This window comes from Zophobas morio, unplaced genomic scaffold (assembly GCF_036711695.1).
Source record: "Zophobas morio isolate AGI-343-1 ecotype UQ-CSIRO unplaced genomic scaffold, CSIRO_AGI_Zmor_V1 ptg000025l, whole genome shotgun sequence".
Lineage (NCBI taxonomy): Eukaryota > Metazoa > Arthropoda > Insecta > Coleoptera > Tenebrionidae > Zophobas > Zophobas morio.
In genome coordinates this window covers 428,929-450,078 of record NW_026972130.1, presented here as the reverse complement: position 1 = coordinate 450,078, position 21,150 = coordinate 428,929, and the positions used below count along the sequence as shown (strand labels likewise).

Below are 21,150 nucleotides of genomic sequence, written 5' to 3'. Positions count from 1 at the left end.
TCAGAAAGTAGAGACTTCAGCGAACAAAAAGCACACCGATTTTTTTAAAAAAGTAAATATTTTAACGCGAGAATTTTCGATTGAAAATTAGGGTGGTTTTTCGATATTAAATGAAAATAAGAGAAAAAAATAAATATTTTGGATCAAAAAAATTAAAGTGAGTTTGGGACATAAATAGGTAAGTTTTCACCAAATTTCGTGAACATTTTTTTTGTGGGAGATAAAAATAAAAAACAAAAACTCGGTTATTTGCATTTTTTGCATAAATTTTGAGGTTATATAAAGACAGTGTAAATACAAAAGTTGTAGATCTTTTTATTACCTACAACTTTGCCATTTAAGTTTTTGCGATAGGACTTGTAGTTTTGCAGGAAATCATGATAAACCGTTTTCTACCCTTAAAAGCTCACCCTCTTCCTCTTCCCGACCTCAGATCGCCCGTAAATTATTTTTCCTTTTATTTTTGTTATATTTGCTTCCTTTTCCAAAGGGTATCATCCTGTTCTAATTTTTTTCACTTTTTACCATTTTCAAAGGCTTCGGCACTGGCCTATGCAATGTTTAATAAATTTTGATGTTGCTTTTATATGGTTCAGAATTACGCAATAAATAAGAGCAAACCGAAAGTGCAAATCAAAAGTTTTATAAAGTACATATTTAAATTAGTATCAGAAAAGTTTAATATTATATCAAAACCTACTATAATATGTTATATTTATTGTAAAAGTTATAATTCTTCCAACAAAAAATACATGTTTTCCTTTATTACCACCCACTGAGGTAGGAATGATTAGACAAAGTTTGGTTAGCGTTTTACCATCTACACGATATTTCTAACATACATTAAAATTTGGCAACAATCGGTCCGGTAGTTTCGAAGACTGTCTGTCTAATAAAAATTGACATAGAACAGGCAACAGGCGGAAACGGGAGACCTATTTTTCCAAATCTGAGCGCCATGAAACATCGAGAAAACTTGAAAATAGCCTAAACAATAAATATTCCCCCAACCCTGCGCTGTAAATATTTTGATAATAATAACCTATGTGACAGAAAAATTATAATCTTGCCACTTTTTGTGACATTACTGAGTAAATGTTGAGTAGAGTATTTAAGCACATTTTAAACCACTTTGGGAGGATTTCCCCTTTTTTTTGGAAATTGATGTGAAATTTAGCCAAATTTCACTGTGGCCTTGAAGAATCGATGAGGAGATGTCCGACATTGTCGATCCTTCTAGGTTTCAATTTAGTGTCATTTATGACACTAATAGGGCCATAAAATTTTATTAGTTTACAAGTAGGTACTCAAGTAAAGGGGATTTATTAAACTTGTAAATAATTCCTTCTCTGGCGCGCAAAAGTATTGTCGGTATCAGACAGCCAAGGGTATTAAGCTGCTCCGCCCCCTTCCTGTTGGTTTCCATAATACGCTTGGGTAGACCAGACTAAAATGAAGGGCCATAATTTCCTTGTTTGATTATAAAAAGTTTTGAACTTGAAACGAGAAACTTTTTGAGATAATATATTAAATCATACATTAGAGCCATATTTTTAACAAAAATAAATCTTTATTTAAAAAAATTATTTTGCAGGTCAACGGAAAGTAGTATTTTTTTTATTAAGAGATCAGTTGCTTGATCCAGTCAGCAGTGACGAATATTGACAATTAGAAAATGACACAATTCGAACCTGAGAATGAAGTCTGTAAAAATTAACACAACGTTAGCGGCTGTTCAAATGATGAAATATAAATTTTCCTAGTTATTTAATTGTTTTTTTATACTTTTTTTTAACCTTTCATTTTCTTCTTTATTGCCCTTCATATTAATAATTTGTTACATATTAGTCTGACATTTTTCGCAGTAAATTCGGACACACTGTATACTGTAACACTATATTTGTTGCTACAAAAAATGGAAACGGAATCATAAAAATGTCGGTTATTTAGTTTAAGTTTAAGTTTGTTTAAACAGAACTTCCTTTGCCTTGAAGTGCATTACAGCTTATTCAGCATGTTCCAATTACAATATTTTATAATGGAAAAACTCTCTTGCAACATACGCAAAGCACGCTTGTTGATTTTATTTTCACACCATACATATATTTTTATTTTTTAACTTATATTAAAATTTTTTTAATATTATATTAAATTATATTTCAATAAATTTTCAGTAACGATATATGTACATATATGTACTTACATCATAAAATGTGAAAGGAAATGACTTATTTTCGAGTTTATGCGGCATATTTTGCTCGTATTTTAAGTACATAATTTTATGTACTGTTTTTCTACAATTAATTTTTTTTTAGAAACAATAATTTTAGTATTTAGGTTGGCATTAGCCTTGTCACTACTCATTAATAAGTCTCAAATGTCACATTCGTAAAAGCCATTTGAAATGCGAATTTTCAACAGAAACGTTGAAATCGCCTTTAATAAAACATCACTGTCCGTTCTCTTTGCGAACTTTTATTGCAGTTTCTTTCTGGGTAGCATCCATCCAGCGTTTTCTGAGTCATTGGTGTGCAATTTATTACTTCTGATAATCTCTCCGCGTTTCCGGTTACATCGCTGCGTGCGGCATAAATGATGCCTTCCAAGCCGATGCCTACGAATAACATTTAAACAGCGGCACTTGTAGAAACGAATAAAAAAACAATTCTATGAAACTTCGTGTTAAGACTTAAGAGAGGAGCTGGTAGATGAAATTAAACAATGATTTATAGAAAAAATTGGTCGATCGTTGTTTCGACAGAACTTTCCTCGTCCTTGAAGTAAAGCCCAATAAATCCCGTTCCGTTGAAAAAGTATGGAATTTGATTTTGAGATGTTTGTTTTTTACCTCCACAAAGTCGAAGTCGACTTTTTCTGGATCTTTGAATGTTTCCCTTTCTCGATGTTCCGAATTTTCTCGACTTTTCGATTTACGAATTCTTTGATGTTTGATTTTTCAATTCTTTGATTATTCAATTTTTCCATTACTCAATCCGTTTTTTTTTAATTTAAGATCTTTCGACTTCTCAATTTCCCGTTTGTTGAGTTTTTCAGTTTTTCGATTTTTCAGGTTTTCATTTTTTTAAAATTCCCATTCATCGATTATTCAGTTTTTCCATTTTACGATTTTTTAATTTTTTTAAATTACCACTTCGATTTTTCTATTTCTCAACTTTTCGGCACTTCTATTTTGGGAATGTTTTGGTTTCTGTATTTTTCAGTTTTTTGATATTTTAATATTAGATTTTTCCTCGAATTTCCGACTTCTCGATCTTTTAATGTATCAATTTTTCGATGTTTCGGTTTCGCGTTATTTCTATTTTTCGACCTTTCGATATTGCAAATTTCAAATTTTCGATTTTTCCATTTAGCAAGTTTTCGGTCTTTCGATGTTCAAATTTTTTTAATTTCGACTTGATCTGACCTGATTTGTCAAATTTTCGATATTCAGATTTTCAATTTTTATCCTTTTCAATTTTTCGACTTTCAGTTTTTCAATTCTTCGATTTTGAAAACTTTCGAATTATCGCATTCTTGATTTTACAGTTTTTCCGTTCTTTAGTTTTTAAGTCAAAAAATTGAAAAAAAGATAAAACTGAAAAATTTAAAAACCAAAAAATTGGGAGATCGAAAAACTGAAAAATCAAAATAGGAGAAATCAAGAAATCGAAAAATCTAAAATTTAAGAAACCAAAAAATTTAAACTTCAAAAGCCGTAAAATAAAAAACCGAGAAATTGAAGAAATTAACGTAACAAAATATTGAAGATTCATAACAACTCAAAAATCCCAAAATTGAAAAAGAAAAACTGAGTCATCGAAAAATTTCAAAATCGAGAAATTGAAAAGTCGAGGAAGAATCGAAAATCGCGAAATTGAAAAGCTGAGATGCTGAAACATCGAAAAATTGAGCAATGGAGATATTGGAGAATCAAAATATCCAAAAATTGAGAAATCTAATAGTCAAAAGGTCGAAAAGTCGAAAAATTGAAATGCAGAAAAATTGAAAATTTAGAAACACCGAAATATTTAAAAATCTAAAAACTGAAGATTCGAAAATTAAAAAATCCTAAAACTCGAATATCGAAAAATCTTAAAATCCAAGAAAAATTGAAGAATAGAAAACTGAAAAATCTCAAAACTGGGACATCGAAAAACTGAGATAGGGAGAAATTAAAAAATCGAGAATTCGAAAACTCGAGAAACAATCTAAAATATGAAAATCGAAAAACTGAGAAGTCGAGACAACGAAACAGGGAAATATTGGGCAATCGCGAAATGAAAAATATCGAAAAATCAAAACATCTAATAGTCGAAAAATCGTGGATTCGAACAATCAAAAAATCGATTGATAGAAAATTAGAAATTAAGAAACACCAAGCACTTAAATATTAAACAATTGGAAAATTTAAAAATCTAGAAACTGAAGATTCGAAAAATTAAAAAATCGTAAAACTGAAATATCGGAAAATATAGAAAACGAAAAATAAAATAATCAAGAAATTTAATAATCGGAAAATTGAAAAATCCCAAAACCCAAAAATTGATCAATCGATAAATCAAAAAATTGGTCTAAAGTTGTACATTTTGATTAAAAAGTTACCATGCTTACAATAACTTCAAAACGTCTACAAGATTTTAAAATATTCAGCTTTGCAATCCTTAATCAACAAAATAAATTAATTGAGTCATTCATGGGGGATGAACAAATACATTTTGACCAAAAATTTACCACGCTTATGATAACTTCAAGACGTCTGCAAAATTTCAAAGTATTCAGTTTTACAAATTTAAAATTAAATTGCAAAATTTTGTATTATACTTTTGTTGCTAGCGTTTTGCAATCTACATGATAGTCCTAACTTTGACAATAGATCACAAAGTACTTTTGAAGATTAATTGTCTAATAAAAATCGGAACAGCAGACTGACGGACAGACAGACAGACAGACGGAAACGGAAGACCTGTTTCTTCGTACTTTAGGGGTCACGAAAGGTCGAGAAAACGTAAAAGTAGATAGTTGACCGACGGACTCGATTACAATACTTTCATGGCTTACGCTCGGGAAGTAAAAAATTGGTCTAAAAAGTTTAGACAGTACTTCCCTCGCTGTCGAAAACGTGACGACTGCATGCTCATTTTGAGTCAGCCTGTATATGCAAATCCAAAAAATATGAATGGAATGATAAATCACAAGTACAGACTCATCATATTTTGTACATTTTAGATAGGATTTATTCTGGGAAAACTCAGTCATGGCAAGTGATTTTATTTTAAATTGTTTCAAAACAAGTAGAGAAATGGAAGGATTCAATTATTTAGAACAAAAACAAAAATGTTATCTAGAATAAAAAATTACTACACTGAACTACAATTAAACAAATTAAATTCAGTTTCCTAGTTACATTATTAAATCTGATTTTGCGAATTTATTTTTTATGATAACTCCTATAAATTACAATTAAAAGTGTGGATTGTTGAGCTATAGGTGAAGAGGTATGCTATGCTTACATTTCAAGTGAGTTTTTCACAACAAAATAATTTTCCTTAATAAAATTTTGTAAGACGTGTTCAGTTTTTTAGTAGGGATAAAGATATTTAAATATGTATTTGGATTAATTATACATGTGTCAATCGTAAGGCACTCCTAGAAATCCAGGTAAATGAGACAAATCTTTTCTAATTTAATCAACAAAATAAATTGCTTTATTCATTTTTTTTATACCTCAGTACTTCTAAAAATATGTGTGTGTATAAATTGTCTTTTGTACATTTGGAAAAGAAAAACATTACATTTTGATTAGCGATTTACAGTGTTAAGATAACGTTAACACGCCCAAAGATTTCAGAGTGTAATCGGTTTTGCACTTTCCAAGATAAATCGCATATTATGAAATTTGGAATTTGTCCCCAAAAAGGTCCAAGATAAATAATATGGGAACATTAATAACCCACAAGGATAATTCTTAGTAAGAGTCTTATTTTATAAAATTTAAACAGGATTTATCAGCCAGAACTGTGAGATGGCACCACCAAATTATTGATGGACACCATGAGAAATTTTGATTAACTTTTCAAAATCTAAACGATATTACTAAAATTAACAACAAGAAAACGTGAAGTAAAAATCATTCTAACATTTAAAATTGTTTGGAAAACAATAGTACGTGTGATGAATTATTTTTAATATATTAGATTTTAAATAGATAGATAGAAAAATAATTTGTGTCCATTAATGCCATACCGAAATGTACAAGATTAAAAAAAAAAATTAAGAAGGTAGGTACTCCAAAATAATAGAAATTTGACAACAAAAACGTTGCCCTAACAGTAGCGAAAACTAAAATACATTCAATAACACCGTGTCGAATTGTTTGGATCATTCGATGCGATAATTTTTGTTGAAAATGTATTATTATTTAAAGAAAAACCCTTACTTTAAGACATTAGGCTCCCAACATAACATTACAAGAACCATATTGTGAGTAAGTATAATAGAAAAAAGTTTTACGCGTGTTAAGAATATTAGCAAAATTTAATCATTCAATTTAAGCGAAATTTTAAGACAAAAAATTAATAATAAATATAGTTACTAACGTATTATTATTTGGAAATTTATAATGTAAGCACCCAGCAAGAAAAAAAATTGGAAAGTCAACCCCTAACGATTTAAAATAGACTTTGAAAGTTCGCAAATGGAGCTGCCGACAACAGCTAGTTAGGTACTTATAAAACGTATTGGATTTTAAAAAGTCTTAACCGTTTTTATATTTAGATGAGTGATTAATTGTTCTTGTCGCTTTTATTCCATCCTTCTGAACATAATCAACCAACAGCAACATATGATTTTCAATTTATTAATCTCTACATACTTTTTTCAGTTTTGAATTTTTAAGATGCCATCGTAACCGTTACATTTACTTTTATTGTGAATGTCTACAAGAATAAAAGAAGGTAACATATATATATGTTGGTAGTAAAAAAAGTGAAAACTTGAATGGCTTAAAACACTCACCTCAAAACTTCGCTGTTCCCTTCATTGTGTGAAAAGTGAATGTGCAATTGTATTTAGCCCGAAACACCATTTTATAATTAAAAGTCGCTGCATTTAACACTAATACAACAGATATTGTTAGACAATTAATACTAGAAGACATGTGAGCACAACGAGTTTTAACTGTATTCAAGCCAAACCGAAACCCGAAACTGAAAGCTGCACACTGAGCACAGGGTTGGCGAGAGGACAAGGGTAGAAAGGAGAGCTGCTACGCCAGCGACGCGACGGTTTAATTGGTGCGTTGACGTTAGTAAACAGGACCTGCCCTCAAAAGGGATGATTTTTCAAAGATAAACACTCATCACGTTATCAACCTCTAAATTATAAGAAAAAAGATTGTTGATGTAACTTTACAAAGTACGTAGCAAAGGAATTTTTAATTTAAAAATTATTTTAATCAAGCTAAAACAGTAGAATAACAGACAATGAAACTACCATTTTAGAGATAACAGATTTATTATATTAAATATTTTCAAAACGAGCAAATAATCTATACATAATAGTATATAGGAGTAATTTAATAAGTAAATAAATTAGACAGGCAGGCTTATAGATAGACGGATAAATAGAGTGTTAAAAAAATCGCTCGAAACTGATTTCGACCAAACTTTCCGAAAAACAAAGAATGATATTTTAAAAAGATGTTGCATTTATAAAATTAGTAATAACGAATTAATGCAACAAAAAAATAACCATCAGTTTTATTAAACTTAAAATTAGAGTTGTTTTTTAACTTTAGTGACTTTTTTCTCTGTGTGCTTTTAAAATATATTCAGGATTTCGAATAGATAATCCCCTACGTCTCCTGGGATCAACAAGTTCGGGAAGAACGCATCCATAATACAATTTTTAGAGTTTTAAAACCATTTTTTTACAAAATTCTTCGTCATATGGAACATACGTGATTTTAACCCATTTGAGTGTGCAAATGGCAAAAATACAAACATTCCTTTTCGTTATGTGCAACTGGCCTTGCATTTGGTAATAATATATATGTTCCTTAGTAATATATTTTGAAGAGTGAACATTTTTGAAAGTTTTTCTATGGAGGCTATATATGAACATACATTTTTGATTATACTATATTTTTTACCAAATAATGTATTTTAAAATATTATGCGAGTGTGGCGATTAAAATTAAAAAAGTTTTTTCCACTAACTATAGAGTTCCTGTTTAAGAAAATGACAATGACGACTCTCAAACAAGAAATCATTTTAAAAGTTTTATGTAAAAATTTGTATTCCCAAAATGCAAAATCTACTTCTATTTTATTTGAAAGATGTAACGTGTGTGTCATAACATATTTCCCCTAAGTTAGCAATAAACATAGAAGATATGATTAATCTATACTATTTACAGAAAAAATCTTGTTACAACTTTTTATAATTTTTAAGTTTCTACTGTATAGGTATTTATCTTGTGAAATATATACAAACGTACATACCTGGTTGTATAAACGCAGTATTCTAATGAACAGATAAATTTTTAGATTGATAAAATGACCACAAACTGTAACCACTTGTATACTGCTACAAATACAGCAACTAAACTAAATGTAGAATTTTCAGTTACCGACTTCAGTATATTAGGATCTTATAACAAATCACTGTGTAAACTAAAGGTAAGAAGAAAATAAATTCTCAATTCCTGTGAAAATTAGCTAAATAATTTCTAGTAAAAGAGTCTCCTGAATTATAAAATAATTGGCCTCTTCTTTCTGGATGTGCTGTATTGAATTTTTTGAAATGTTTAAAAATTGCGATATTTCAATGCACTGAATTAATTAACTAATTCTGGAGAAAAGGTTGAAGTTATCGAAGAAACGAGGCCCGAAGTGAGTTCTAGAGCTCGAAATCTACGAGAAAATCTAATTAGTTAATTTTCGAAAATGTAAAAAATTGGCCGAAATTTGAAGAACCAATGAAAAAATTTCACTTTTAAAAAAGTGATCTAAAAATTGCAAAAAAAATCAAGAACGTAGATCACGACATGCTGAATCCAAAAATATAGCTTGTTGATGGTCACGGAGCAACATTTTCGAAAAAATCGGTACGAAATGTAAACTTTTGAAAATTTCTACAAATTTCGATATATCAAAGAAACGAGGCCTGAAGTGAGTTCTAGAGCTCGAAATCTACAAGAAAATGTATTTAGTTAAGATTCGAAAATGTCAAAAATTGGCCGAAATTTGAAGCCATTGAAAAAATTTCCCTTTTAAAACATTTGTCTTAAAATTGTGAAAAAATTCAGGAACATAGATCTCAAAATGCTGATTCCAAAAATTTAGTGTGTTGGTGGTAACGGAGCAATATTTTCGACAAATTCGGTGCGAAATTCGAATTTTTCGACATTTTTAAAAATTGTTACATTTCAGTGGGCGATTCTGGAAAAACAGTTTAAGTTATAGAAGAAATGAAGCCAGAAGTGACTTCTGCGGCCCAAAATCTACAAGAAAATGTATTTATTTAAATTTCGAAAATCATCGAAAATGGGTCGAAAGTTGCATAAGGAATACATAATGGAAAATTTCATCTTTGAAAAAGTCGTGTGAAAATTGATATACATATCCTTGCCAAAAATGTTTATGACGTCGTCACAACATTGTGTAAAGAAAAACTCAACTCAAAAACGCTGGGTATGTTTTATTGTACTTCAGGAGCGACAGAAGTTCTGTCTGAAACAACTTTCGACCAATTTTTAAGATTTGCATATACGGGGTGCTTCAAATAAATTAATGACTGAGTCAATTTATTTTATTGATTAAATCAAGAATTACAAAACTGAATACTTTGAAATCTTGTAGACGTTTTGAAGTTATTGTAAGCATGGTAATTTATTAATCAAAATGTATCTGTTTATAAACGTCAAAAAATTGATGACCTCAGCTCAAAATTTACCGAAAAAATCCTATCTAAGCCTGGTAAATTGTTAATTAAAACAATCCAAGTTAAAATACTCGTCCTTAGAAAAATGTTGTTGACGTCATCACAAAATTGTGTTAGAAAAACTCAACTCGAAAATGCTGGCTATGTTTCATTGTACTTTTCAGGTGCGAGGGAAATTTTCGACCATTTTTTTTTCTTTTCTTGGCTAATAATAGCACCATTCACCACACAAAAAATGTAATTCCAAAAAGTAGACATTACAACAAATAAAACTTTTATTACAAAATTGCAGCTATTTAGATTATTAAAAACATGTTAGTAATGGAGTTTATATGGGGCTCCCATTTGTCGCAAAGCGTTGTTTATCCATTTCATCTGTCTACATAATCGTATCTCTATCCAACAATTGTAATTTGTAACCGGTGTATTCGTCCTCCAGTGGTCCACAAAAACTACTCGTACGGTAAAAATCTTCGCAAGGTCGTAGACCGCTTCAGCTCCTTCTTGTACCGCTTTATCCAATAAGATATGGAATCTGTCATCATCCATCAGTTTCATGGATGTTAAATCAAAAGGCTGTAACGAATGAAGGGTATGTGTTCTATCATTTTTAACCCTATTATAATATAACGATTCAATGTAAACGTCCGAGTCAGACAACAGTTGCATAAAAACCTGCCCATTCTCATAATATATAGAAACTCCTTCCCCTATTTGTCTTCTCGTATTGGTCACTTCGTCCCCTCGTAACTCGTTTCGAATTCCGTCCAAACTGAAACATCCTACTGCTCGTCCAGGCACGGTATTACACTTTACCTGAATCTCAGGTGGAAAACAGTGAAAAGTTTCTAGCTTACGAGTCTTTTCGTAATACGCGATGGTCGCCCACGGATGAAGAGGTGGATACCATACGAGGTTTGACGTTGGTCGGGTTTTCTTCAGGTAGTGTAATGGATTGAGGCAAATTTCACCATGAATGGCTGAATAACACGTTCTGTCGGGTTGAAATTTTGTCAATTCTCTTTCTACGTAGAATTTACGGGTGTGTGTCCATCGCCACAGTTGTCCATAGATTCTGAGGTTGGGGTTGTTGACGAGACAAGTTAATCGCCGAGGGATGTTTATGCAAGGAGTAACATAATTTGTTGTTGGAGGGTTGTCCGAATTGATGATTTTTGAGACAAGTTCGAGAATACGCTCCTGAACGATGGCTTTTTCGAAATCTAGAGCGTATTTCAATGCTTCAAAAGTCTGACAACCGGAATAGATGTCATGAGATTCTTCCGCAGACATGATGGTATCTGAAAGAATAAACGAAAATTGTGGTTTTATTTACGTCTGTATAAAAATTGTGTTGTATTATAAGAAGCTCAAACTTTACAGTTGTATAAAAAATAACATTGTAAAGCTACACAGGATTGCATTGTTAATGTAAGTTCGAAAGTAAAAAATTTCAAAAGTGAAATTTTGATAATATAAAATTTTATTAGGACGATTGAACTTCTCATAGTTCATTTTACACAGTTGTACACACGTAGCTCACAAACACTCAAATAATATAACGGTACTTACCAGAACTTCTTCAGTAAGGAACAAACTTCAATTGGTCTAAGCTTGGGCACCTGTCACTTCCACTTACCATTTGTAAATACAAATTAGAACAACTCCTGCTTGCATACCTGAGGAGACCTTTAGGTGGGGATCATCAGCCTTGTGGGCTTGTGGCCAGTGCGATTACGTTAAAGCAAAATAGCTCATCTCCGAATAAACGGTGGACTGGTCAAAGAGCGGATTTCTGTCGGGCCTGGCAAGGCCAAACTCGGTACAGTGCAGGTACAGGCTGCATTTCGTTTGTTATAAAATAGAATAACGGTGCTTCGTTGTACCATTGTTTAAGTATATTATAGTTGGACAACCTAATACAAATTTTACTTCGCTTAAATAGTGAGCTTTAGGACAAGGAATCCAGGGGGCGTGGGACAAATTTTTCGTCAACGCGCATTTTCACTACAGTGAGCCAACGTATTAGGTTTATTTTACTCTAAATCAGATGGCGCCATCAAACATTAGCAAAGGCAAACACTCTTCACTCTGCTCTTATACGAGGAGTTATCCATAAATCCATAATTAACATTGTTCCGTAAACAGTAATGTGTATAAACATATATGTACAAAACATGAAAATATACTTGACATAAACAATATGAAGCAACGCGTTGTAACGTGATAAGAAAGAATTGAATTTAAATGAATTTGACGCATATTTTTATTTGACTATATCTGAAGACTGACAGAAACTTTCCAAGGGTTTTTAAACTGGTATAATTGTTTAGTTTTAGAAGATTAAAGTAAAAGAAGATTTTAAGTAAAATTTAGATTCGTGGTGTTACAAAAATATTGACACAAAAAGAAAATATATGTTCAAAGTAAATAACAGAATGACATAAACTTTCGGAGTTAACATTACAAATAATTACAAGAGAGAAAAAAACGCATAAAGAACTTAAGAGGCATGTTTGTAATATCGAGTTGTTAAAGGCTGCTTTGAAGACTGTTTGTTTCTATGAAAAACAATTGCTGTTATCGGACATTTTGGTAGATTTTGTTCCAAAAATACGAGATAACTAATTGTTTCTTGAACTAGTTTCCGTAACTTCTAAAATTTAAAAAGGATACGCCGTTCTGCTGTAATAAAATCTAGAATAAGGTCAAAATCACACTAATATTACATCTGATTTTGTTAACCACATGAATATAATTTACATTAAAACAAGTTACAGACATTGTTTGAAATGTTTATTATAGTTCGAAAACAAGATAAAATAAATAAATAAATAAATAAAATGTGCAGTTTATAAACTTCAGAATTTTAGTATAAAAATAATCATGTTTGAAGCTTTATTTTGTCTGTTCCATTTTATTGGGTGTATTGGGCCCCTCTCGGGATATAACACCGACATCAGTGCACCGACCCAACGTTCTTCAACCGATGGGATGATTTATTACTTCCGTTATGCTGGCCCTACACACAGCGATTTGGTTTTCGGATTTTCGGCTAGATCTGCAGTCTGCACAGTTAACTCTTTGCGCACTGCACACTGACATAGAGTATTTTGTTCACGTGAGCATCAAAAATATTACGCCGAAAGCACTTCTTCAAGTGTTATTTTTTTTAAGATGTCATATTTGTCAGCGTTTCCAAAATTTTCTTCTTTGCACAGGTCAACTAATTTTTCGTAAACCGCATTTTAAAATTTTTGTTATTGTATTTTTTACTTTTTAATTTTCTAAGGCATGAAAAAATCCCATATAGGTTTCTATGAATTTATTAACGAAATCAACTGATAACTTGCGCGCCATTTTGTGTTAATTAACACCAATAGTGATTATGATAATTTTATAATTATCATTTTAATGAAATTGTGTTCTTCACTTCGCGAACGACAGCAAACAATTTAAAATTACCGCTAGTCAAGCACCTGAAAATCCATCTCTCCCAAATATGTCTTTCTTGGCACGATTTGTAATCCGAAATCTCCCTCCACGTGCAATTTCTCGTCGCCTGAGAACTTGTTTGATCTACAGACCAAAGCACACTCAGGCCAATGTCGGCTTTAAGCGATTTATCTATAAACCGATATTTGTTAGAGTTGATGTGATACAATACATCCACTACGAAGAACTAACCCATTTCGACCATTGGATTTTACAACGAATAACAAAGTTCTTGAACATCTTAACGATTTAATACCTAATGTTCCCGAATGATAAAATTTACATTTCAAATTGTATTATCAAATTACACTCTCCAAAATTTGTCACGAACAATGAAATAACGCAATCTCCAAATTTTACAATAGTAAAATTGTAGTTTCGCCCCGTTTACGGTTTATGCATCCGTGTCGAGTTTTCACCTTAGACGTCAAGATTTTTGGAAAAAAAAATAACATTTTCCAATTTATAATGTTATGTATTTAAATTTTAAAAAGTAGAATAGTCCTGATCTTGTGATTTATACCTAAATACGCTATTGGGATTTTTCGGCTTGTCGATTTCTCGATTTTTCAACTTTAAATGTCTCAATTTTTCAATATTTCAATTTTGGGCTTTTCCGATTCCTCCATTCCTTAAATTTTCTATTTCTCGATTTTTTTATTTTTCGATTTCTCAATCTTACGATGTTTCAATGATACGATTTCTCAATTTTTGTCCCCTTCAATTTTACGGTTTTTAAATATTTCGATTTTTCAATTTTTCAAATTTTCACGTTTCTAAATTTTCAGTTTGCCGATTTCTAAAGTATTTTTTTTATTTGTCCATTTCTGGATATCCTAAAGTTTCGATTTTTCACATCTTCAATTCCTCAATTTTTCGATTTTTTAAGATTACGATTTTTCAATTTTGCTTTTTTAGATTTTCGATTTCTCAATTTTCCAATTTTTTAATTTCTCAATTTTTTGAATATTTCTTTCAGTTATGAAATTTTTCAATATTTCAATTTTTCGACTTTTCGATTTTTGAATTGATGGATTTTTTTTGATTTCTCGCTTTTTTCCTTTTTGGATTTTCAATTTATTGTAAACTTTAGATTTTTCAATTCTGGGACTGTTTAATGCTTCGATTTCTCAATTTTTAAACTTTTCGATGTTTTAATATTTCATTTTTTAAAATTCTAGGTTTTTCGATATCTCGAGTTTTCAGTTCTTCTATATTTCAATTTTTCAATTTTTCGATTTTTTGAATTTTAATTTTTGATTTTCCAGTTTTTCTTTTTTAAAATTTTTCGATTATTCAATTTTTTAATTTCTCAATTTATCGAATTCAGATGTTTCGTTGTTTTGATTGTTCAATTTCTCAATTTTTCAATTTTTAACTTTCCTTTTCGGCTTCCGACTCCTCAATTTCTCGATCCTCCGATTTTTCGATTTCTCGAAGTTTTTGAATTTTTCCATGTTTCGATTTTTGGATTTCTCGATTTTTCGATTTTTTTCTTTAGAGCTTTTCAATTTCTGGATTTTCCAATTTTTCAATGCCCCGATTTTTCAATTTTTCAAATTGAATTGGATCTCTCGATTCTTCAATTTTGCGATATTTTAATTATTCATTGTTTTAAATTTTAGTTTTTTCGATTTTTTGACTTTTCAGTTCTTCAGTATTTAAATTTTTGAATTTTTTAAATTTTTGCGTTAAATTTTCAGTTTTCTGATTTCTCAATTAATCTATTTTTGATTTTCCCACTTCTCAAAGTTTCGATTTTTCAGTTCTTCAATTCTTCGATTTTTCGACTTCGCTTTATTGGTTTGTCGATTTCTCAGTTTTTTGATATTTCTTTCAGTTTTGATATTTTTCAATACTTCGATTCTTTCATTTTTCGACTTCTAGATTTTTCTACTTTTTATTTTTGGATTTTCAGTTTTTGTTTTTTATTTCAATTTCTTAATTTTTCAACTTTTTCATATTTTAATTTTTAAATTTCTAGATTTTTCAGTTTCTCGAGTTTCCAGTTCTATATTTTAATTTTTTAAATTTACGAATGTTTAAATTTTTTGAGATCTCAATTCATTGAGATTCGGATGTTTCGATGTTTTGATTATTCAATCTCTCGCTTTATCAATTTTTCCATATTTAAGTTTTCGATTTTTCGATTTTGGCCTACTTCGGTTTCTCAATTTTTTGATTTTTCGACTTCTCGATTTTTCGACTCCTCGATTTTTTTTGTCTTTTGATTTTTCGATTTCTCGATGTCTCAATTTTTGAATTTTACAATGTTTCGATTTTTCGATTTGTTGGTTTTTCGATTTTTTGCTTTTCGGTTTGTCGATTTTTCGATGTTTCGATTTTTGATTTATCCGATTTTTCAATTGTCCAATTTTTTAAATTCTCGACTTCTCGATTCGTTGATTTTTCAGTTTTTCGATTATTAAATTTTGGATTTTTATTTTTATTTTTATTTTTATTTTTGATTTTTTGATGTTTGGATTTCTCCATTTTTCAGTTTTAGGATATTTTAACTTTTCAATGTTTTAAATTTTAGATTTTTCGATTTTTTAGTTCTTCAATATTTTTTTATTTTTCAAATTTTGACGTTTCTGAATTTTTAGTTTTCGGATTTCTCAATTAATCTATTTTTTTATATTCCCATTTCTCCACTTCCTAAAGTTTCGATTTTTCAGTTCTTCAGCTCTTCAATTTTTCGATTATTCAAGTTTTTGATTTTTCAATTTTTCGATTTTTTAAGTTTGCGATTTTTAGACTCTGCTTTTTTGACTTTTTTGTTTCTCAATTTTTTAATTTCCTAATTTTTTGATATTTCGTTCAATTTTGTGATTTTAACTTTTCAATTTTTGAAATTATTAATTTTTTTCGATTTTTTGAGTTTTCTGTTCTCTATATTTCAATTTTTCAATTTTCGGAATTTTTAAATTTTCGATTGTCCAATTTTTTTTTATTTTTCGATTTTTCAATTTTTCGATGTTTCGATTTTTGAATTAACCGATTGTTCAATTTCTCGATTTTTAAATTTTAGATTTTCCAATTTTAATTTTTTTGATTTTTTTTATGTTTCGATTTCTCGATTTTACAATTTTCCCATATTTGAATTTTTCAGTGTTTTAAATTTTCGATTTCGAGGATTTACTGTGTTACAGTAGTCATCAGTCATTACTCATCAAGAACGATTGTTGCTGTGCGTTAAAATGCCTACATACTGATAAGTACGTACATACAAGACACATTTAAGGCTGTTTTAGTATAATTTTTGCAATTTTAAATTTATTTCTTAATGTCTAAATCGTATATATTGTGATACAATCTTAGGATAAAATGCATTTTAGTTTCAAAAATAATATGTATTTAATGATTTGACTACTGTTAATAAAAAAAATACGTAAGAAGATGTTCATATTGAATTAATTTGGTGTAGTTTGATGATAATCCATAGTTATTCTGGAGGCAAATTAGATGACTTGTTACTTATTAATTAAAGTAGTGGTCGTTTAATTTCGTATACCTTTAAAGTGGACGAAGGGACGCATATTTGTTAGCCATGCAGTTCATGGATAATAGGTATACCGCGATAATATTAAATTTTTGTTACCTTAACCTTGAAGCAGGTATGCACTACATATACATATATTACAGTAAAGTCTTCAACACGTACGTTTGCTTATTTTGTGACTGCTCCCCGTACAACGTACTGATTAATACGTCCGTTTACTACCTTATCGACATCACGTGCTTACGGACTATTTTTACCCCCTTTCGTAAGGTACCGCCACTTCATAGTGAAGCGAGTGAGATGTAAAATATATATTCATTCTTTTCTACATGGGAAAGTGTTTGTCCGTATAGGTTGTCCAACTATAATATACTTAAACAATGGTTGTACATACTTTGCTGTTAATTCCTGTTCTCATTTAGTTAGCTGTTTTAGGAATTAAGTTTTCATTCATTGTATTTATGGGATAAGTGAAGATTAAATGCACTAATCATCACCCGCCACTGATTCGCAGCGATTTACGCGTCCCCACCTATAATTGTGACGTAGCTCGACAGAAATTCGCTGTCTATTCATGAGTACATAATAATAAAAATCGTGCCTTAATGTGACGGATTACAATCGGTACAGTTGTTTCAAAAGTTAGTTATATAATAATAATAAAAATTGATACAGACGCCAAACAGACAGACAGATACACAGACAGGGGTCATGAAATGTTGAAAAAACAAAAATGGCCATTCGTTCGATGAACTCGACTACTATACTATGTTACTATAACTATAGATATTTTGTAAAAATTTGAAAAAAATTAGTTTTGTAGTTTCCAAAATAATTTATAAAATTTACTCATATATTTTTTTAGCCACAAATTTAATGTTACTATTTTAATCTTTCAATATTTCTAATTTACTCTTTGCAGATACAGTTTTTTCTTGAGACGATGATAAAAACGTCTGTCTATTTAATTCACTGATAATTAAATGCTCTATAATATATTTTTTGATTAAACGATTCTTCTCAATGGCTTTACAAATCCGGTGACGTAGTTGCTTTTCATAATAATGCATTTTAAAATATTCATTGTGAATCTGAATAAATTTGTTAAATTTTGCAACGAACTTATTTTTAGGTCTTTTTAAGTATTTTATAGGGTTCTTTATATTCTTATCATTTTTTTTTCGCATTTTAAACAGCATTTATTTGGCAAAATTTTGAGATGACGTCATCATTTGACAACGACCGGTCCGGTAGTTTCAAAAATTATCTCTCAAATAAAAATTGCCCAAGATAGATAAACAAACACGAAAGGGGAGATCTATCTTTCCAACTGTAAGTGGCATGAAACATCGAAAAACATGAAAATAGTCAGTCGCCAGATGGATTCGTTTACACTTCCTTAGCTTATGGTCGGAAAGTAAAATCCCTTTAATTTTCACGTTTCTGGAATTTTGTAGCGGCAAGTTTGTCCTTTGTAAATAACGAGACCATAAACAAACATCCGGAAATATTACTGTCCGTCCTGTTCCTTTGTATACAAATTATTTATAACAGGATTACAGTTTCGTATTTTCTCATAATTTGCAAGCGCTTGTTGGAAGTATGCTTTGTTATATTTATCTTCCAATCCCTGAGCAATACCGACAATCCCAAATGCGGCCTGCTCGATCGAATTGCTGTTCGAAATTTTGGGACTACCTGGTATCGGATCGGCACTGCCCAAATAGCCGTGCAAAAAACTAAATAAAAATTTAGTTAAATAACATGGACATACTATTTAAATCAATTTTCAAATAATTTCACTTTCTTTACTTTTCGATCTTGTTAAATATTTCTTTAAAAATGACCCGTAGATCACACACTTACATTGATTTGTATAATCAACAGGAAAAATGTCCTCCCCTCAGTAACAATAACATGCTTCTCTTTGAATATTTATGATTATGCATGGAAACGTAACGTTTTTAAGTCAGGTATCTGTGCTCTGTCAGTGTGCGTACAATAATAATAACAATAACAATTTTGTCAAAGAAATACATTATACCAAAAATACAAAATATCAAAAGATAAACTATTTTAAAAATAATAATTATTTATTAATGTTTAATATCGCAAAACCCAAACATTTTAGGAAGTACTCAAGTAAATCGGATTTTTTTAACATATATATAAGATACATAGAAACTTCTAAATGATATATAATCTACTTGACTAGAAATATCCGCAAAGTTGTGTTGGGCTCATCTGGCAACGTTTTATTACTGCAAGATTTTTCGCTATGTGAAGATGGCCAGGTAGTGACCGGAAGTAGGCATGAATGGACTAATGAGATTGTACTAACCGTTTTAAAGAATGCTCTTCCAATCGGTGGACCTAAATTGAGGACCAGCTGTGCAGGGTTTGTTAATCTGATCCATAAATTGCAGACCGAGTAAGGGGTTAGTACCTACCTGAAGAGTACCGACATCGGCTACAGACACTATCTGATCAAATTATTTATTACTTTGTAACTTACTACTTAATTATCACTAATGGTGAAAAATAAAAATTCCCGAAAATGGAAACTCATATACAGTCTTTTCAAGAACAAAAATTGGTCTAAAGAGTTTAGACAGTACTTCCCTCGCTGTCGGAAACTTGACGACTGCATGCCTATTGTGTTTTTTTTTCTCATTACATTTTTGTAGTGGGAATTTAAAAAAAAAATGTGATGACGTCATCAACATTTTTGCAAGGACACGTATATCAGTTGGGATAGATGTAGTGTAATACTAAGAATAAAATTATTGTATTCCCAAATTTTCGGGAAAATGAATTGGGTCGTTTTGAATATTGATTTCTTATAATCAATAAAATAACGAAACAATTTACTCACGTATACGGCGCCGGTGTGTAATATCTAGAAAGCGGATTTCTGTCGGGCTAGGCAAGGCCAAACTCGGTACGGCTCGCACGGGATGCGAATTCATTGCGGTTGCGGACTGCACTTCGTTTATTTGAGATTAGAATAACGCTGTTTCGTTGCACTCTGCTGTTAATTCCCGTTCTCATTTACTTAGCCGTTTGATTAATAAATCGTTAATTATATTTATGGAATTAGTACCGATTAAATTCAGTGATTATCTATCACCCGGCGATCCAGCACGTCCCCCCCTATAATCGTGACGTCGCCCGACAGAAATCCGCTGTCTAGTAATATGAGGGGCAACTGAAAATCGTTTATGTATAAACATTCTTATTTTAAGATGACAAGCGTAACAGCATACGTGAGAGTCAAACAGAGAAACTGTAAACAAAACGACCATCGGTTTTATTGCTTCGACTTCCGCTTATTATATAAAACATTGGGTTTATTTTAATTCTTGACGGTGAAATTCACAATTGGTTGATTATAAACATGTCTATTCCACATTCGCGGAACCAAGTGAGCGCATAAAACAAATGCAGGTCTGTAATGTTAAAGTCGATGTAAATAAGCGTGCTACCCTTATGTTTCAACTGAGTTTTTCCTTTAACACATTTTGTGTCTACCAAATTGGTTTGGTTGGGGTGTAATACTAATAATAAGTGTTGCTTTTAATTTAATCAATAAAATAAATTGACTTCATTAATTTTTTTGAACCGCCTCTTAAGAAAATCTAAAAAATATGAATGGAATGATAAATCACAAGTACAAACTCATCATAGTTTTTGCATTTTAGATAGAATTTATTCAGCAAAATTTAAGGGTGACGTCATCAATTTTTTTAGGAGGGATGAACAAATACATTTTGAACAAAAGTTTACCATGCTTATAATAACTTTAAAATATTCCAAAGATTTCAAAGCATTCGGTTTTGTAATTCCTGATTAAATCGATAAAATAAATTCACGCCTTCATTAATTTTTTTGAGTCACCCTGCATATGCAAATCCAAAAATATGAATGGAATGATAAATCACAAGTACAGACTCATCATATTTTGTACATTTTAGATACGATTTATTCGGCAAACTTTTGAGCTGACGTCATCAAGTTTTTGGAGGGGATAAGCAAATATATTTTGACTAAACATTTATTATGCTCTTTATAACCTTAAAACATCTGCAAGATTTCAAAGCATTCGGTTTTGTAGTATCTGAGTAAATCAGTAAAATATATTTACGCATTCATTAATTTTTTTGAGTCACCCTGTATATGCAAATCCAAAAAATATGAATGGAGTGATAGAT

At 30.5% G+C, this 21,150-nt stretch overlaps 2 protein-coding genes across 2 annotated transcripts in view; both read right to left on the bottom strand.

Moving 5' to 3' along the window:
• LOC135135940 (uncharacterized) overlaps positions 1-21,150 on the bottom strand; it is a 75,452-nt gene that overhangs the window by 17,176 nt on the left and 37,126 nt on the right. The window lies entirely within an intron of this gene.
• LOC135135782 (protein mothers against dpp-like) lies at positions 10,258-11,235 on the bottom strand. Its single transcript, XM_064064902.1, has one exon. The coding sequence runs from the start codon at positions 11,233-11,235 to the stop codon at positions 10,258-10,260; it is 978 nt and encodes a 325-aa protein (XP_063920972.1).